This window comes from Pezoporus flaviventris, unplaced genomic scaffold, assembly GCF_033815535.1.
Source record: "Pezoporus flaviventris isolate CSIRO_AGI_PZ_B2104156 unplaced genomic scaffold, CSIRO_AGI_Pfla_v1 ptg000002l, whole genome shotgun sequence".
Taxonomy (NCBI): Eukaryota; Metazoa; Chordata; class Aves; order Psittaciformes; family Psittacidae; genus Pezoporus; species Pezoporus flaviventris.
This window is the reverse complement of record NW_026892550.1, coordinates 60997849-61016928: the sequence shown is the minus strand read 5'-3', so window position 1 is coordinate 61016928 and position 19080 is coordinate 60997849. Positions and strand designations below refer to the sequence as shown.

The 19080-nt window shown below is 38.2% G+C and overlaps 1 protein-coding gene across 3 annotated transcripts in view; it reads left to right on the top strand.

The window, feature by feature from the left end:
• The window catches only part of ARHGAP10 (Rho GTPase activating protein 10), a 152545-nt gene that overhangs the window by 49206 nt on the left and 84259 nt on the right, over positions 1-19080 (top strand). For 2 of the 3 annotated variants that reach the window (XM_061440995.1, XM_061440986.1), the window contains exons 4-7: positions 7635-7706; positions 10978-11079; positions 14120-14230; positions 16491-16595. In XM_061440995.1, the coding sequence (XP_061296979.1) occupies positions 7635-7706; positions 10978-11079; positions 14120-14230; positions 16491-16595 (390 nt within the window). The remainder of the gene's footprint in view (positions 1-7634; positions 7707-10977; positions 11080-14119; positions 14231-16490; positions 16596-19080) is intronic. The other variant, XM_061441003.1, reaches the window with a different exon arrangement.

The following is a 19080-nucleotide window of genomic DNA, read 5'->3' as shown; positions in this document are numbered from 1 at the left end:
ATATGCAGATGCTTTTAAGTCCACTGACAGCACAGACTGCAAATACATCTGCCAAGACACTGGAAAAGACATGACTATTGAGCACTTCTGAAATATTAGGCTGCCAACAGCATATTCAAACTCTCAGGTGAAGAAATAGAGGCACAGAAATAACATTTGACAATCTTAATCTCATGACCTAAATCCCTTTTTTCCTTGTGCAAATTGTCCAATTTAATAAAACATTTTCCAGTTTTAGAAACAAGCAGAAGAATTGCAGCTCATTTTCCAGCTTTCACTCTGTGTGGACCAAGGGCAGATGGCAATCGTATAATGATCGCAGTATGGAACATGAATGAGGAACTATGACTACATAAGGCACATCTCTATGTTGTGGTGGTTCCTGACACCGAATGTTTAATTTTTTAAATGTTACGTACAGACTTTTGAACTTTTTTAATGAGTTACATATGAATTTGTGCATGTTAATTTCTAAAGTAAAGATGGCTGTTTTCTATACAACAGAAAAAACTACAAAGCCACTTCTTGGTGCATTCCTCCCACCTCTGAGTGAACATGGATGAAAAGTTCTGTTACCACTAGTTTCCTTTTCCAGACAATGTTGTGGTCTCACATGCATCAACATAACTCACTGGAGTATTTTCATTCTGTTATTTCATCAATGGGAAATGTTTGGAATTTGCCTTGTAAAACTGTTACCAGTTTGTATTTTGCTGGTTGTTAATAACATCACTGTTTCTTGTGGTGGTCAGCGCCGGCAATAATTGAGCAGTTCATTCTTGACTGAACACTGAACCCCTTGTTCACTGTTGGATTCCTTTCCTTTCAGTGGCATCTTTTTGCTCAGCAATGAGCTTTGCCATGCATGAAGAAAATGGGCTTATGCTATTTCCTTTCCTGAGTAGCTCTTTTTGCTTTGTCAGTATCTTTATATGACCACTGATTTCAAAGCATGCACTGCAATTGCTTCCCTGCTTTTATTGACAACCAGACTGATGTTCTCTTGTGTCTCACTGTCTGCTCTTGCATAGTCTGTTTGCAAGGTCCATCTTTGGAGGAGTTATCCACAGCTTTTCCTTGTGGCAGATGGGGAAAAGCTGATTTGTTGCTGCTTGTGAAACTCTGTCTCTATTTCTTTCCCTGTTTGTTATGTTTATGGTTTTGTACTATTTTTCTCTTTATAGTGTAATGTATTTTGTAAGAAGAAACTTATTCAAAAGCTTTTAGTAAGAAATCTTTACTAAACCCCATTGTCTTAATTAAATTATCTTTTTTTTCTAAAATATGAAAGAATTTTGATTGTTTACTTAGGAAACTAATTTAATTTTTGATGCCAACAGGTTGATGGCAAGTGAATCAATGCAAATGGCATAGCAGCTAGGTCATAGGAGGCATTTTTAGCTGTCTGTCATTTAGACCAGTAATAAACTTCCACTGAACGGGAAATGACCTTTGACTAGTAGTGGGGGACTCAGGACTCCTGCTGTTAATATTCTCTTGAAGTCAAGGTTACTGCTTTTAAAAGAGCTGGAAAGTGTGGATGGAGCACAGGGGTGCGCCTGTAGTGCGGCTTGTGGGGCAGTGGACCAGTGGTCTAGGAAGTTCCCCTGGAACAATTTGAGGAAGTTGTCATCATATTACTAAACCCTGGTGACAGTTTTCTGGAACACTTAAGAGGAAGGCAGTTTGTTTTGTTATGTGTGCCTCCTGGCATCTCAGAAATGTATTAAATAGATTGTCTCCAAGACAGATTGATCTATCCACCTGACTCTTGTTACAGCATAGCTCCTACACAGCAGATGAATCCAGAGGAATGGACATCACTTTTTTCAATATCTTCTGCACACATGCATACCCAAGTGTTAATGTGCAGTGAGACTCCCCCTAAAAATCCAGTAGTCTGTAACACCCATGTCTGTAGTCCCAATGTGTGGCTGAGGGCGTTCCATTATTTAAGATTGTATAGCTATAGAAGAGCTCCAGAGCAGTGAGAAAATCCAGACACTTACAAGAAGATAACTTGGATTTGAAAACAAAGGTGTTTTGGGTGTGGGTTGCACTGACTTCAATCAGTGCTCCAGTTAAATCAAACTGGTGTTGAGAAGTGGTTAGAGATACACCACTCTATCTGCAGGGCATACTGGCAGGAGAGTTTGCTGTGCAACTAACTGGAAGCACATCCCTGTAACTGTTGTCCTCATGGGAAAAGGAAGAGATTGAGGTTTCACAAGTAACATCTGATGTCCTCAAGTAGTAGAACTGTATCTGCAGAGTTACATAATACAGGGTTTGAGGCATAAATCTTTATGATTTGAGAAATATCTGTAACAAATCACTATGTGAAGCAGGAAAGCTTTTAGGAGGAAAAAGCAGTTGTTATATACTTCCCTCTCCACCAACATTAGAGGTATCAGAATCGGCTTTATTAGGCTGAACGTTGCAATTTCTCAGGCAAAACACAAGACCTGTATCCTCTGGAAGTGGAAGTGCAGCTGTAGGTGGTAAATTTCCTTATTAGAAAGTAAATTATTTAGCAGCAGTGTTAACTACTTCGCTATTGAATCACTGCTGGATATGTCTTCCTTTCCACGTTCTCAGTTGCACTCAGTAGGGCAAAACTTCCTCCCCAGGTCAAGTTTCATTGACACTTGTTCAGTTTTGTGAGCTCTGCCCTCCTGACTGGTGGCCTCCCTCTAGGATTTGTTGAGGGGAGAAACAATCCAGCCCCTGTCTACAAATATATCTTTACAGCTGGCACACTGGGAAACTTAAACCCCTCATTTCTGTTTGGCATCTACATTCCAGTTTCTGGGGTGAGAATTGGGAACTTGACACTCCAGTGTTGCTGTGCAGGCTGTAACAAGGTATATGTTCGTGGCTTCTTTTTTTCTTTTCTTAGTAAACCTGTCTTCTATGGGAGAACACTTAGATTCAGAATGGAGCAGAGTCAGTGTACATATTTACCTCGCCCCCAGAGTTGTTGATGAGCAATGTGTAATTTCCAGTTCTTCCAGTAAAGGCTGAGGTCTAAGGACATTTGTAGGCTGAAAGCTGGGGGGCCACTGTTGCATTTGTCTAATAGGCAAAACAAATTTGATTAACTTAGGTTGATCTAGTCTTTTTAGCCACAGGGCTCGGACTCAACTTCTAGACAGTTTGTGTGGGTTGGATACTGCCTTTACAGCCCATACAAGCAGCCTTCCTCCTCTGCAAGACAAGCCTGGTTGTACCTGCAAGAGGAGCAGGAACTTAGAGGCTGCTTTTGCCTGCTGAAGGAGGGTGAGAAAGCATGAGGAACATGCTAGTGGCTGGTGCTGTCTTTCAGGTTACAGTGCTAAGGAGGAGGTGTTTGGGGAAGCAGTTTCTCCCTAAGCACCTACACTCCCACCTTCTCTGAGAAGGGAAGGAGTGACAGACTAAATGGAGTCATTCTGTGGACTGACACTGACTGGTAAGCTACTTATTAGATCATGTTGACTTGACTGATGAAGTAGGAAACAGCTGTGAATGTGCTTGCTAGTGGGTTTAGCCTGTGCTTTTGTGGGCTGCTCTAGGAAATGCTGGTTTGGGCTCTTTAATCTAGGGTCTGTTACCTATTTCTGTTGAAGAATATAAAGCTGGAAAAGTTGGGATTTATCACCATTCTGTACAACTCCTCTGCCTGAACAGGTGCAGTTTTATAAAGGCATCTGAAATTAGGAGGAGTGCACAAAGCTGAAAGCCTGCTTTAACATGTTGGAAATGTTGGATACAGTGATTTTCTGAGGTGATGATGGCAATGATGATTTTATTGCTGCTATTGCCAGGTTTATGTTCAAGTTAAGTTAGTTCTTTGACCTTTCCGTGGTTGTATGGGCATAGCACATGCAGTTTCAGACTGTCTGCCTGAGGCACGTGTGCACATCAGGTTAAACATTTCTTAAAGCATTCCTGAGACTTTGACATTTGTAAAGGTGGTTAAGATAATGTTACCTGAGATGTGGCATCCTCATATTGATTCATTTATGACTTACACTTGCCATAGTTTGCCTGCCAGATTTTAAAATGGAGTATTTATTCCTTTCAGGTAGGTTTGGATGGATGCGAGGTAGAAAAAGAGGAAGGGATTTTTTTTTTGTGTCCTTTAAATAGTGTATTCCTATCATCATAATCTGCTAGGTTTAGAGGAATAGAGGGATGAAATTTATGAGTTGAGGCAGAACTTGAAAGAGAAAGGAACACATAAGTTTAATATTCATTAATAGAAAATTAAGTGTCTAGTGTAAGTTTTCTTGGAAAGTTTGCGTTTTAACACGGGCCTAGTTCTTAAGGAAGGCAGAAGTGATAATGATAAATATGTTCAAGTGATTCTTGGCTTATTTCGTTTTACTGGAAGAATTTTACTTTTTTCCTAGTGATCTGAACATTAGTGGGAAAGATAAAAAGTGCCATTTTGAGTTCCTAAGATCTAAATAAAGGATGTTAACAATGAACAGCAGTGTAAGTAATATTTTTGTTCTATAAATAAGTACATGTCTTTTTGTAGCTTTTCATGACAGCGCTGGAATCTAAGTACTGGAGAGCAGTGTAAATATCTCTCTATTTAATCCAGTATTGCGCATATTTTAATTATGAACTTTGTTTTTGTTTCTGCCAGTCAAAACAGCAGCTCTGTAATCCATTGTTAAATTTACCGGTCACATCCTGATTGACAGGTTCCGTTTATGGACACCAACTCGCATGCATGCTCATTTCAGTAAGAAGGAAATATTCTTCTCATTTTTATATCTGGGCCTGGTATGAAGCTCCATGAGAATGACCAAAGATCTACAAAATCCCATTTCACCAAGAAACACTCAGGAGCCCTGTTATTTAACCCAGACACAGAAAGGTCACAAGTCATAAATACCTGTATTGCAGGCAAAATTCTGCTGGAGAAGCATCTGTTAACAGAAGTTTAAAGTTGTGCAAAAAGAGAAATGTGGGTTTTTTTAGAAGAAGGGGAGGCTTGGTTTTTGTTTAATGATAGTAGTTACTGGCAACAGTGGAATCTGTTTGTTGGCAGTCACTGAGGGAACATCCCATTTTGATTTAAAGATTATTTTCTGCCTCAAACAAATTCTTCTAGTGGTTCCCATGGTTAATGCTGCACAGGAGTCTAGCAGGCCAAGTGATTTGCAGCCAGCCCTGCTGGTTTAGTAACCACAGCCTTTTTTGCCCTTTTTCTTTTTTCTTTTTTTCTTCGTTTTCTTCTTTTTCTTTCTGTTACATGAAGGTGCTGTGTTTTTCTTTGGCTCAGACTTCTTGGTCACCATACATTCACTGCCTGTTGTTGTGTTTCACTTTTTTCTCTAAATGTTCAAACAACAAATAAGCAACTTGTTAGATACTAGTTTTTGCTTTCTGACCATTTAAGTGTTCAATTTCTACCTTTAAATGCTTTTAAATGGTTCCACTAACCATGGTGCTCTTACCTCCTGGCAGCTCCTGCCATCCTCACTTTCTTCCTCACTTTGTCATTATAGAGAAAATAATTTAAACTTCTTCAAGTTTTCCAACACAGAAGAGCTATTCTGTGATTTCCACATGCAGTTCTTCAGTCTGGCTTATGAGAATCCTTGAAGTCAGTCCTCAGGCACTTCTGCTATGTCCAGGAAACTTTCTGGTGTTTGATCTGATTATAGATCTAAATTATTTTTTCCTTTCAGCTCCTAAGAATTTCCAGGAAAGTTTTGTGAGCCTGACAAAATTTGAAAAACCTGAGTATCCTAAAAACTGCCTTGGAGACTCCTGGGAGCTGCTCAGATAGTTAGGATATAGGTGCCCTGATTTCCAGGTGTGCTAACTCCTTCCTAGAACAGCTCAGCTCCTGTTTGGTGTGTTTGGCTGCCCTGGCTCTCTGCTGGTGGGAGTGGATGCAGCTCAGGGAGTGCATGTCTCTCCAGCCACCAAAAGCATTTCTACATCTGTGGGATGAACTCTTCAGGATCTCTCTTAGCTGGGCTGGAGATGTGGCAGAAGTTACTCTGTTGTCCTTCTCCCATCCTCCAGCTCAACACAATATTCTCCAGTGGTGTGGTTAGCTTGGTGCTGCTGTATGCTTTAGAAAGACAAAACTGTCAGGTTTCCTGGTTTTTGTTTTGCTCCCACCAAGGGTGCACTGACGGGTTCTTGAAGTGTTTGTTGGTAAAATCAGGATGTAGAAAGAAAAAGTTTGGGCCACAGGAACAAGTGCTTTGAGGTTAGGAAGTATCTGTTACATGGATGACAGCGACATGCAGTTTGGCGCAGACTTGCCCGATATTTGGGTTTTCAATTAGCTACATAGGTTAGCGTGCTGCAGTGGGGCGTTTCGAAGTCTGGGTTACTCTGGTTACAGTGAATTGGCAGGCTGACTCTGGCAGGATGACTCTCCCTGTAATCCCTGCATGGCTCCAGGGATGGGTGGGAGCCCATAGTGCTGTTCAGATTTGTGTTGTGCCAGATCTCTAATACATCCCACTTGTGTTTTATAAGAGCTTTTCAGAAGTATTCCAGAAATGTGGTTTAAGCCTGTATTGTTTTATATGGAACTTTTCACATTTGAAGGGGGTGAGTTGGAGGGTGTGTGTGTGTGTGTGTGTGTGTGTCAGAATTAAGAGAGAAAGCCTTCTATTGTATCTAGGATGATGTTGTATCAGGGAACTCTGCCTGGACTTCTGGCAGCTCAGCCCCATGGCTGGGTTAAGTCCAGTCCTGGGCATGATTTACTGTATGGGTCTGCCTTAGGACTGAGACCAAAAGGATCCCATCAGCTCCTCCACACCTCCAACACTTACTGTCTTTTCTGTGTTGCTGTTGCATTCAAGAAGTTTCAAATTCTGCTGAAATTTCAAACATTTTTTAACTTTTAAGTCTTCTTTGCACCAAACCTACTCCATCTCCAGGGAAATTTCATGTGATCTGGAGACTCTGTTTGCTGGCCAGATCTAATAAGCTACAATTTCACTTATAGAGCATATTATGTCATTTTTCTTTCTCGTTAGTATGGCTTTCAGGCTGTTTATCATAGGTGCACTGGTGGATGGATGCCTACCCAATGAACTAAATTTCGTGTTTCTTGACTTTGCACCTCTTGATTTTATAACTTAAATTAATTTAAGGTGTTCTTAAAATACTTAAATGTAAATATTTCAAAATACCTAGATATCAATGCCTACTGGCTTTAACTGTGTGTGGAAAGACTATTTGCTATTCTGTATCTATTTTGCAGTTGTTTGTAGTGTTTGTTGTTGCAGAAATTGCCGTGTCCCCAGATGAAAATCATTTGTCTGGTGTCTCATTTTGGTGTTTGGTCATTGTGATTGTCAATCTGATCTGTGAGACTGCTTAAGTAAAGCAGTTGCAGTTTCTCTGAAATACCTGCATTTGTTTTTGAGTTAATTTTCTTGAGAGTGGATTTAAATAAGGGATAGAAAATTGTAAAACTTGAATGAGCTCAGAGATGTGTTTTTTTTCTTTTTTTTTTTTTTTTTTGAGTTAGGACTCCTGATTTGCATGCTTCTCCTTTATTTTACACCAGAGCTTGCTTGCTGCCGCCTTTTTATTGCTGGTGCTAAAGTGACTCATCAGTCTGGCTACAGAAACCTAACCCATGTTTTTTTTTTTTTCTTTAGGCACTCAGTGTTACTGAAACTCTGATCAAACCTTTGGAAAGATTTAGGAAAGAGCAGCTAGGAGCTGTAAAGGTTTGTCCTGCCTTGCCTTCATGTTTAACTTCTCTGTTTGGATTACATTGCAGTAATGTAATTGGCAGAGATACTGTTGTTTACATTTCATGTATTCACACTTCCCCCCCTCACACACTTTGAGAGCTTGCTTCAGAAACAAATGGAAAGTATGTTTCAAGAAGAGAAGAATGTGTCCCATTTTCCAATCCCCTTATCTTTTGTATCTGAAATGGGAGCAATCCTGCTAGCAGCCAGTCCCCCTTTTTCATGGGTAACTCTGTTCTGCTTTGTATCTGCTTGCAGTTGCACAAAGGCTGAAAAATATTAATTACCCAAAGGAGCTTGCTCATTTGTATTCTTTTAATTATATTTTTTCAGCCTGCAAAGTGAAAATTACCTTATTTTATTGCTTAGAGTTGCTTCTGTATGAGTGGGTTAAAAATAGGGATGGAGACACTAAAGACAAGATCCATTTAAAATTGATTTTTTTTTCTTTTTGGAAAGTGTTCAGTATTTTCTTTTTTTTTTTTTAGATTGTCTCTATGTTGTGTATATTAAAAAAAAAAAAGGGAGAGGGCCAAGTAAACTTCATGTCTTAAATACAGGAGAGCTTTGGAATAAAAGTAACAGTGGCAAATTTGACTTCTTCCTACCTTCCTTCTTCCAGGGAGAAATTTAAATGCTTTTTTTTTAAAAAAAAAAGGGGGGGGCAGGGAGGAGAGAGAGGAAAGAATATTTAATACAGTTTTCTGTTGCAAAACTCAATTTATGCATTGTTAAACTACCACTCTGCAGTTGTTGTATTTTACAACTCTATGACTTCATCAGCAGTGATACTTGATAGTCAAAAGGGTGTTCCAGTTATGAGAGCACTATACATTCTGCCTTGGGCAGGAATGATTAATATGTTCTGAGTATGATTTCAGTGTTCAAGAATGGAAAGTGCTCTGTTTGTAAATCATTACAGTTCAATAGTCCAATGAGCTTTGTGTAGTTTTATGAACTTCTAAGTATATCAGATGTCCTGACCAACATACAATAAGAACTTGGTCTGCAATATAGGGATTCTTCCAAAGGAAAAGACAATTAATTCTAAATGTAACCTATTGTCATAAAAGCAGCTATAATGAATGGATTGTTTCAACAGTACTTTTGTTGTTAAAGAACATTGCTGGATTTGCAGTGAGAACTCCTAATACTTTAAATTACCTCATTATGTTCACTCATCTCCTAGTCAGGTTTCTCTCCCTGATGGTTTTTAACATGACAAGTTACATTCACACTGTCTACATCATGCATTTTATTTGGATGAATGTTTCTTCCCTTATGTCCCTGCATACTGTTCTTGTGAAGTTGAAGCTCCTATTTTTGATTTAGCCATTTTTCTGGGTTTTTTTTGACAGAATTCTCAGTGACCTTAAAATAGAACAGTCTTGCATAATTGTGTAACATTGAAATAAAAATTCTTTAAATATTTAACTCTTGGAATATTCTTAACTGCATGCCTGTTGAATATAATCAAAGTACTAACACTGGAAATATAACACTCCTTAGCTCTGAAAACCAGGTTATGGCATGTAGTAGTGAAATATATCTGGAACAGTTTGTAGTATTTGCATTATGAAAAATTTACACTACCATTACAAAATTAAAGTTGAATGTACTGTCTCAGATTTTCTGTATTTTGCATCCCCTACTGATGAAATGGTCTGAGTTAGGCTTAAGAGGAAAAAGAAAAAGAGTTTGCTCAGTAGTGCTGGAAGCTGAGACCCTTATTGAATTATCCCTTAGTAAAAGGTGTTGTGCTCTAATCCTAAATTACATGTGTGAAGTTTTTGACTTTGTCTGTGTAGAAGTCTATAGAGCTATTGTTTTTACTTTTCCTGGCAGCACCCAAAGATTGATGTATCAACAGAAATTTGGTAATATAAGCAGAGATGACTACTCCCCATTCTTCCTAATTTCCCATATGCTGATACGGCAACTGTAATCACACTAAAACCATATGCATATCTTAATTTTTCTGGGTTTGTATAGTATGATTTGGCTGCTTTTGTAAAGGAAGTTCTTAGACTTAGAATGGAGAAAACTCCAGCATTTTTGCTAAAAGCCCTTGCTGAGAAGCAATCCTAAACAGGTTAGATCCTCTTCAATAGAATGCCATCTGCAACATCCAGTTGTTCAGAGAACAAAAATGTGTATCACTTATAGTATTAAAAATAAAAGTTTAAGAGAAAGTATATCTGTCGAGTCTAACCAGCATGGTTAGAATATGGTTAAATGGAACATCAAATTGATAGCTGATGGAAAGTATTTGAATTGAACGGGTATCTTTCTGAGGAGTAAATCTGTCACTTTTAATATGTAATTAAATACTTGATTTTACTCATTACAGGTAGTTTTCAACTGCAATTTGTTATATTAAAAATAGCTTCAAAACTGGTTGGTTGATTTCATCAATACTGATTTCTGTCTTACCACGCAGTCAGGAAACTAGAACTGAGGAAATGAAAGGGTTTTTTTTACAGTATCTCCTCCTAAATTAGATCCAAGAACTCAGATTTCCTAGAAGCATTTAGTGGCTGTCCCTCTTCCAGTATGTTGCTTTTAATGATTAGAAAAATGGGTTTGCGTGTTTAAATGATACTCATGTATCTGTGAGAGTTTCTCTTTTGCTAGCATGATTTTGCGTTTTATGGAGATTTTTCTGTGGTTTAAAAAGTGTGTTGGTTGTTTTTTTAATGGGTGCAGTTAACAATCTGGTAGAAGCAGAAATTCATCACAGAGGTCTTTGTGTGGCTTTAAAAATCAAGAAATTCTATGGAATATGGACCTGTATTTGCTTTGGGTTTTGAATTGTGGAACTGTTGGAACTTTTTCCCTGGAAAGTTTTTTGGGTTGTTTTTTTTTGTTGTTTTTTTTTTTTTTTTTTTTCAGTAAAACTGCTACTTCCCTTCAAGTCCTGTATTGAAAATCAAGATGTGGATGATTCCTAACAATATTGAAAAAAAAAAGCAATAAATCAAGAAGAGATGGTTTTCTGGGGCTCTTATAACTTAGAAGATGTAGGCATGTGTGTGATAAGCTTCACTGTAATGATGCAATGGGATTTCCATTTCAACTCAGGCTTTAAATGAATTTGAGAAGTGAGTTGGAAACATACTTTTAGTTTAGGAGCTGTGTCAGTTTGTTTCTCTTTCTTTCTGATAAAGTAGAATTTTAGAAGAAGAAAAAGGCTTTTCTTACATTTTTTACATATAAATGAACATTACTTTGTTTCTGTGTCTAGGAGGAAAAGAAGAAGTTTGATAAAGAGACAGAGAAGAACTACAGTTTGTTAGAAAAGCATTTGAATTTATCAGCTAAGAAGAAAGAGCTACAATTACAAGAGGTATTGTTGCCTTTTTTTTATGCAAGGTAAAAGCTTTTGAATAAGTAAACACATTCTATGCAAATATGAAACCAGCATATATAGTGGTAAAAGAAATTTTCTGTCATAGGTTGATATTTGCTAAACTTAGTTGTGTACCCTTACAGTTTTCTGAATCGAGGACATTACTTGGTATGTGTAAGAAACACTGAAAATCATGTTAATTTTTTTATACATCTAATAGTAAACTGCAAGTATATTATGAAAAACTCCATTTCTTATGAGGCTTTACCAAATTACGTGATTTGCATTGCATTGTATGTATTAACTAAGTGTCCTGTGTTAATGCTTTATGCAAAAAGTTCAGCAACACTTGAATTCTGGAAGGTACTGGTTTTGTGCTTTTTCTTATGTTTTGAAGGTCTGGTTTTTTTTTCAGTTAATGCTACAAAAAAGTTTGTTGACAATTTATAACTTAAAACCAGATCTGTTTTGCCTGGCATTCTTTCTGTCCCTGTGAGTTTATTATGATCATCCTTATTTGTAATAGCTTGTATTTCAGGAGCAAAAGCAAAGTAGTATGTGAGAAGACAGCAGAGAAATCTTTCAGAAACTTGCTCTGAGCGGGATTTTTTCCCAGAGAAATGTAATTATGTCAGAATTATTAATGCTCAGTCTATTAATACCTTGTATCATTAAACACTTAATGTTTTCCTCAGAAAACTCTACTCTTGGCCCTCTAACCCACCATAAATAATCTATCCCATTTCTCATTAAAAATGGTTAATGTAGCTGGCAAGTTAGCTGGTAGTTTAAGAACTCTGATTGTTCTTGAGTTTCATTAGAATGTTACTTCCCCATACGATATTTGCAGCATACTCCTTCATAGGCATAAAGAAGTTTCTTTCGGGCAGATATGCTGCCTTTGTGAAGTTAATGGCCGTTGCTCATGTGTCAGGACCTGTACTTTAATCAAATTGGTCAGCTGCTAAAGAACCTGATGCAGACAAAATAAAGTATTAATTATGATCTTTTACTTGATGATATCAAGAACCATATTTCCAAATCTGAAATGAGACCTAACCTCAATGGAAAAATACAAAATGCTTGCAAGAGGCATTTTGAAGCTGTGTCAAATATACTCCAATGTTTTAAAGCATTTGTGAAGACTAGAATGAGCAAATAGGTTTATTTTAAATGTCCTTCAAAGTTTCATGAACAAAAATTCTGAAATTCTTCAGTCAGGCTCTTTGTGCATCTGATTTTGGAGTATAATTGTATAAGCAATTAAAAAAAAAGGACTTGCAACATGTTGTCACATGGTTCTAAATAGGAAAAGCTTTCTTGCAAAAGCGTAGAAAATAGATGTATATAATTGCATGGGAGCTTTCTAATTTAGTATTGTACGTGGCTAGTTCTGTCAGTTCCTTACTGGAATAAATAAAGGCTGCAGGTATATATTTGACAAAAATTTGGTGAAAAACATACCATATTGTGGCGTGTCTTACATTAACGTAGCTTTTGACTCTCCTAGTGGAGGAATATTCCTGAAATTTCACTGAGGTACAGTGTGCGTCTTATTTCTGTATTGCTTTGGCAGTACACAGGTGAATTTAGAGGAGTTAAAATGGTTGTGTTGGGTATTGCATTCTTGGAGCGAGGCAACCAAAACAATCAACAACAACAACAACAACAACAACAAAGACAGCTAGAAACAGGCTTAGGTGGGGCTTTGGTGTATATAGGTCTTACTATCAATTAGCCAGATGTCCTAGTAGACCCTCTTCATAGTCTGTTTCTGTGGTGTCGTGGTATCCTTCAGTACATGTGTATAACATCAGAAGTTTAACCAACTTCTCAAACAAATCCTGTATTTCATGGTTTATAGGATGCATCAAAATAGCTTGGCTCTTTGAAACACCTTTTGTTACTGTTGTGCATATCACTGTTTTATTTGTTTAATGGTATTTGTTGTCATGCCCCTTTAATTGCTGACAGACTTCTAGCACAGAGCAGTCAAGAATGTCTTAAGGCAAAACTGTCTTAAAGCTAATTTGACTTATCCTCTTAAAGCATAGCAGTCACTGTTCTGCCTGAAGGATATAGTCCCAGTATTCAAGAGAGTCTGTGATAGTAAGTCTGGTCCCTTCACCTACCCCTTTCTCCATTGCTCTTTGTTATTTAGTGTAGATTTGCTAAGTCTTGGGCAAAGACTTAATGTTAATCACTTAAGAGTATCCCAGTGTAGCATTTCTTTAATGTATTTTAATAAAGTTTTCTGTTACTGAGTTCTTGAAGTTTTATAATTAAAGAGGCACATGGATCTTAAATAACAAGTTCACAAAATAATACATATATGCTAGAAAGGTAAATATGTATAGATGAATGGTAGCTGAAGTATAAGTCTTCACTGTCAATATGGTGTTGGCATTTCAGCAAAGCTGAGCTAAAAATTAGCTGCAGCTAACAGGGCTGCATTTTTAAGTATTTGATGCTCTGTGGAAACTTGTGAAGTATCTTACCCACAAATGAGCCTTTTTTTTTTCTTCTTTTATTTCTTTTCTTGCCAGAGTGAGCACAGATGTGGGATGGGTACAATAGCATTCTGCTATTTACAGCAGTTATTTGGGTTCTAGAGTAAAGCCTGAAGTGGCTTTGTGGTTTTCAACAGTAACTTCTTCAGTTTGACTGGAAAGATGATTTCCCTCTTTTCTAACAGAAGATGCTGCTAGCTCCCTCTCTCTGTTTGGGCAGACACCGTTTCAGTCCTGTTAAAGCAGTGTACAAGTAACTGCCCTAATATATTTGACTTGGATTTTGTAGAAAAGAAGCTTGAAGAGGTGCTATTGGAATGTTTCTAAAAAATTAGCCTCATGAATCAGAACAGCATATGTTACCTAGTAGAAAGAAATGGCTGCATTTGAAAGTACATGAATGGTGCAACGGAACAAATCCCAGCCTGGAGAAAATTATCGCTTGCCACTTGTATGCTATACATGTGTCACTTTGAAGCTGTCTGCAAAATGTCTTTGAAACTTCATGAGGTGTATTCTGTGTGTAGGCAGATAACCAAGTGGAGCAGAATAGAAAACACTTCTATGAGCTATCCCTCGAGTATGTATGCAAGTTGCAAGAGATACAGGAGAGGAAGAAATTTGAGTGTGTGGAACCTGTAAGTATCAATGAATTCAGCCTGTCCTGTCATTCATAAGGGATGGAGGAGGAATGCAATTGGACAAAAGCCAAGGAGCTCCGTTTTCTGGGAAAACATATGCAATTGTGTGACAACAGAATGTAAAGCACTCTTATTACATCTGTGCAAATTCCTAGTACAGATATGCTTAACCAAGTGCCTCAAAGCTTATCTCAGTAGTTACAGTCCATTTGAGTATGCTGTTGGTTTCCAGAAAATGTGTGCAATGTTGCACTGTAGTACATGCAAAAAACATGATTTGTGGTATGAGATGGAATAGAGGATTCATGAAGATGATGTTAGGGTCAGACTTTTGCATCTCTTTTTTTTTTTTTTTTAACCACTCGAGTGTTATTCCTGACTAACGTATGGAAATTCGCCTTCAATATGAAGGCTGCACTTAAGAGGCCTGCTAGTGGAGAACGGTAGATATACATCAGAGTGTGCTGCTGGCTAAAAAGCTCATTGTCAGGTAGTCTGATAAGGTTGATTTCAGTTGCAGTTGAATCTGTGTAGAAATCAAGGGGTTCCACTGGATTTTAGTGGAAATCTTACATGCTGGGGGGGGGACTCTTCATTAGGGACTGTAGTGATAGGACAAGGGGGTAACAGGTTCAAACTTACACAGGGGAAGTTTAGATTAGATATGAGGAAGAGGTTCTTTACTGTGAGGGTAGTGAGGCACTGGAATGGGTTGCCCAAGGAAGTTGTCAGTGCTCCATCCCTGGCAGTGTTCAAGGCCAGGTTGGACCTTTGTCTTTGGCCTTTGGTGACGTGGTCTAGTGTGAAGTGTACCTGCCCATGGCAGGGGATTGGAACTAGGTGATCTTAAGGTCCTTTCCATCACTAACTATTTCATGATTCTGTGTACTGAGTTGGCTTATTTAAATCTCTGAGAAGAGCTTATTCTAAAGTTTTCTAAACATGCATTAGATCTGAAGTATAAATGAAATTTTGTGAAACAGCAAGAGGATAGTAATAATGAATTCTAGGGAGGATAGATTATAGAAGTGATCTCCATTCACTCATATTTTGAATCTGTGTTTTTGGACCAAGTCTTCAATATGATTATTTTAATGTAATAATGAAAATAGTCCCAAATGACCCTAATCAAAGTAGTTAGTCATTATGGAGTTAATGACCTGTGTATTTTAATAATATATTAATAATGTATTAATATAACATAACTTAGTTTATTACTGCATGAAAGTGGGAAAAAATTGCTTTAAATATATCAGTATTGGGGATTTTTTAATAAAGACAAAGCTTTGGCTTCAGTTCTTGTGTTTCAAACCGTTTGAATTTTCCTCAGAGACAGCCAAATTATGTGTTTGCAACATGTCTCTCTCCCTTTCCTGAGTGCTCCCTCTGGATAGGGCTGAGCTTTGTTGCTCAATTTGTATTTGAAGTTTACACTAGAGTAGTAAACTGAAATTACCTAGTACCAAATTCTTATCCTCTTTCTCTTTCATAATGCTTTAAATTGATGTGGATTTTTGAACTTTTTTTATATGACTTCAGACTTTATTAAATACGTTCTTTGGTTTATTCTCTTTATTAAAGAGTTGTTCTTTCCTGTGTTACTTCTTTCCAACAACCTAACCAAACAGGAGAGGTAGACTGTAGTGTACCCCTCACCCTCTTTCAAATGTAGTATAACTCCTTCATTCTTTTAAATTGAAACACTGAAGTCAGAAACTGTAATGTGGATCATTTACTCATTCTGACAGAGGGTCACATCTGAATACAAAAAGTAGTGATGGGTAAAGTTACTGAGGACAAGCTTCTCTCTTTGAACAAACCAAATGACTCTTATGAGAGTTATCTCAACGTGATCTTTAGCTAGGTAGGGGATTGACCAGGGAAAAGGTGACTAAATGACAGAATGATCATTACCTCCTTATGCACAAATATTTATTCCAGACATCATTGGTCTCTGATCAGCTACCCAAAAACATTACATAGGAAAGTTTTGGAGATAGGCAAATGTACATTGCTTATAGTCAGATTTATCAAGATCAGTTGTGAAATTGCAGAGATAGGACTGTCCAAACATCTCTATATACCTAGTTGATTATTTGGGTCAAAGTTGTTGCTCATAAACTGTAGGTATTAGTGGAGATTTGCTCTATAAGAATCATTTTGTCATCTCTCATCTTGCCAAAAAAGGCTATGTGTGTCACTTGTATTCTGGTAAATGGAGTTTTTCATTCTAACAAGTCTTTTGTTTGTATTTCAGGTGCTATCATTTTTCCAGGGTTTGTTCACTTTCTATCATCAAGGATATGAACTTGCTAAAGACTTCAGTCATTACAAAATGGCCCTGCAGATAAATATACAAAATGTAAGCTGAGATTGATATCTATGCCTTCCTAATTTTTTAAGCACAATCGCACACTTCAGTTACTGTATGTACAGTAATTGCCAATACATTCCTCCGTGTTAGTGCGTTGTCTGTGAACTTTGGGTATATAGTGCCATCTCCTGGCTAATCAACCGCATCACTGAACAAATGATCACTAATTCCCGCGTTTTTTGTCATTTGTAATACTCCTCTAAAAACCGAACACCAAATAAAAGGCACCTGCTACTTTTTCTAGTTTTTTACAGAAACATAACACAAGGATTATCATAAAAGAGTTTAACAGTGAATTAAGTCTGTTAAAATCCAACGTACAACATTGGAGAATTAAGATGGGTGATGAAAGGTCAAAGTTCTCAGTATTTTAGGTGTTTGTCTAGAAGCAGCCCTTTGGGCAAGAACATCCCTGTTGGTTTGGGGTGCAGGGCGACTTGGTGTTCATAACCACATTGTACTTGACAAAGCAGTGTGTTCATCCAAGGGCAGGCTAACCAGGGTCCACTACTGGTTAGCTAGCAGAGCCTCCCACTGAATTGCCCAGTATGATATGCTCAGGACTGGGAGAGCAGGAAGCAAGGTGACAGGCTGAAGCAGTGGGGCTGACAGTCACTAGTCTTGGTCTGTTTGCTTTCTTGAGATCTGTTGAAGAATGAAACTTTCTCAGAGGAACTTGGATGTGCCAAAGGCCTGTTGGTAGGGAACAAACCATGTGCGTTAGTGTGAATGAGGAATTCATGATGATGTGTCTGTTCTGTTGACCTCTAAGGGCACATGGAATTAAGACACATAAATTGCTTCTCAGAGGTTGCAGCCTATTTTTAGAAATGGCTTAACTAGGAGGCAGTAACAGGGAGGTGGGAAGGTGGAGAGGCGGAAGAGAGGATTATGGTTCTTGTATTACATAGTGACATGACTCATGTGTCATGATACCATTCCTTTAATTTTTGTCTCATATGTTTTAGTCTCAAGTTTCCTTTTGAGCTGTTGTTTGGCTTGGGTGGGTGAACCGAGTAGTGGTAACTTCATAAGCAGACTTTCATAGAAGTTAGTGCTTCTGGAAGGAATTTCAGGACCGCCTTGGTTCTTCCTTGTGCTTAGCCTAGCATAGAGAAGCAGCATGGAGCTGCAGTGAATAGAGAGAGGAGAGCTGATTAAAGATGAGAAGAAATGAAACATGAGAGGGAAGCTGTGGTACAGTTTTGAATAGCTGGATTTCAGATTAGAGATGGAAAAGAGACAGTGAAGTGGTCTGAAGAAATGATGAGCAATAACAAGGCAAGCTAATCTCAACAGCTGCATTTTCAATTGCCTGAATGGCATTATAGTGTGCTCCATCAAATCCAAAAGAGATGGAGCATTACAGCTCAAGATTTATGAATAGATAACAAATGTTAGCTGTAGAGAGAAAGGAGGCAAAGTTTAACAATTATCTGAGGTAAGAGAAGAACAGAAGGAAGCATCTGAAAAGATTGTGAGAGGACATAACACATTCATCTCTGTGTTGAAGATGAACAGAGCGTCCCAAAGTTAAAACTAAGGCTTGGCTGTGGTACAGCTGAGATGCTGGCAGAACACTGGATTGACAGGTTAAAACTTTAAGGGTACAAGATTCAGTAGACAGAGCCTCACTGGATATGGAAGTGATTTGAGAGTTGCTAGTACAGCTGTAGTAATTGCCATCCATTTCATTCAGGTTGTCTTTATTCTGAGAATTATTCTGTGTTTTTTTCTCTCCACACCCTGCCCCAGACCCTGCCTCCCCCCCCCCCCCCCCCCACTAAAAAATGAAAGAAAGAAGAAAAAAACAAAGAAAAAAACCAACCTTGTAGCTCAAGCTCTAGTAAACTGATTCTTCCAACAGTCTTTTTCTCTTGTAAAAACCCTGTATCTTCAACTGGATTCCCCCTCACTCCCAGGACTCCTCTCTTTCTGTGCCCACCCCTGCACAAGGATCCTTGCAGACTTGACCATGCTCTTGTGCCCCACAAACAAACCTAACCTGGCCTTCCCTAGGAAGAGGAGGTATAGCCATGCTGGTGCAGCAGCTGTGATTAACCCCTGGTTAAGCTCAGCTTTTGTCATAGCACAAAGGCAGATAAAAATTTTCTTGAGTTTTTTGGAACCTGTGGTGCTTCATCCTGCCATTCCCAGGGTACATTTCATACACTCAGGTTTGTGATCACTGCACAGCTAAGACAAAAGTCCTGGCAGGATCATTTAAAGCATCTAACTTCAGAGTGATCAGTGCTCATACGGGAAGATTTAAATGTGAGCGCTCTGTCACTATCAGTTTTTTGCCTTTGTCCTGAGTGCAGAGTATAGGTTTTTTTTAAATGCAGCTTTTCTAGGATATTATGAAAAAGAGCTTAGAAAATTGCTTGGAGCCTTCGTAATGGGTTTATGTGCAGGGCCTAACTCCAGAATTTGCAAGCAGATGTGACCTGAAATTGAGATGATGGATATGGGG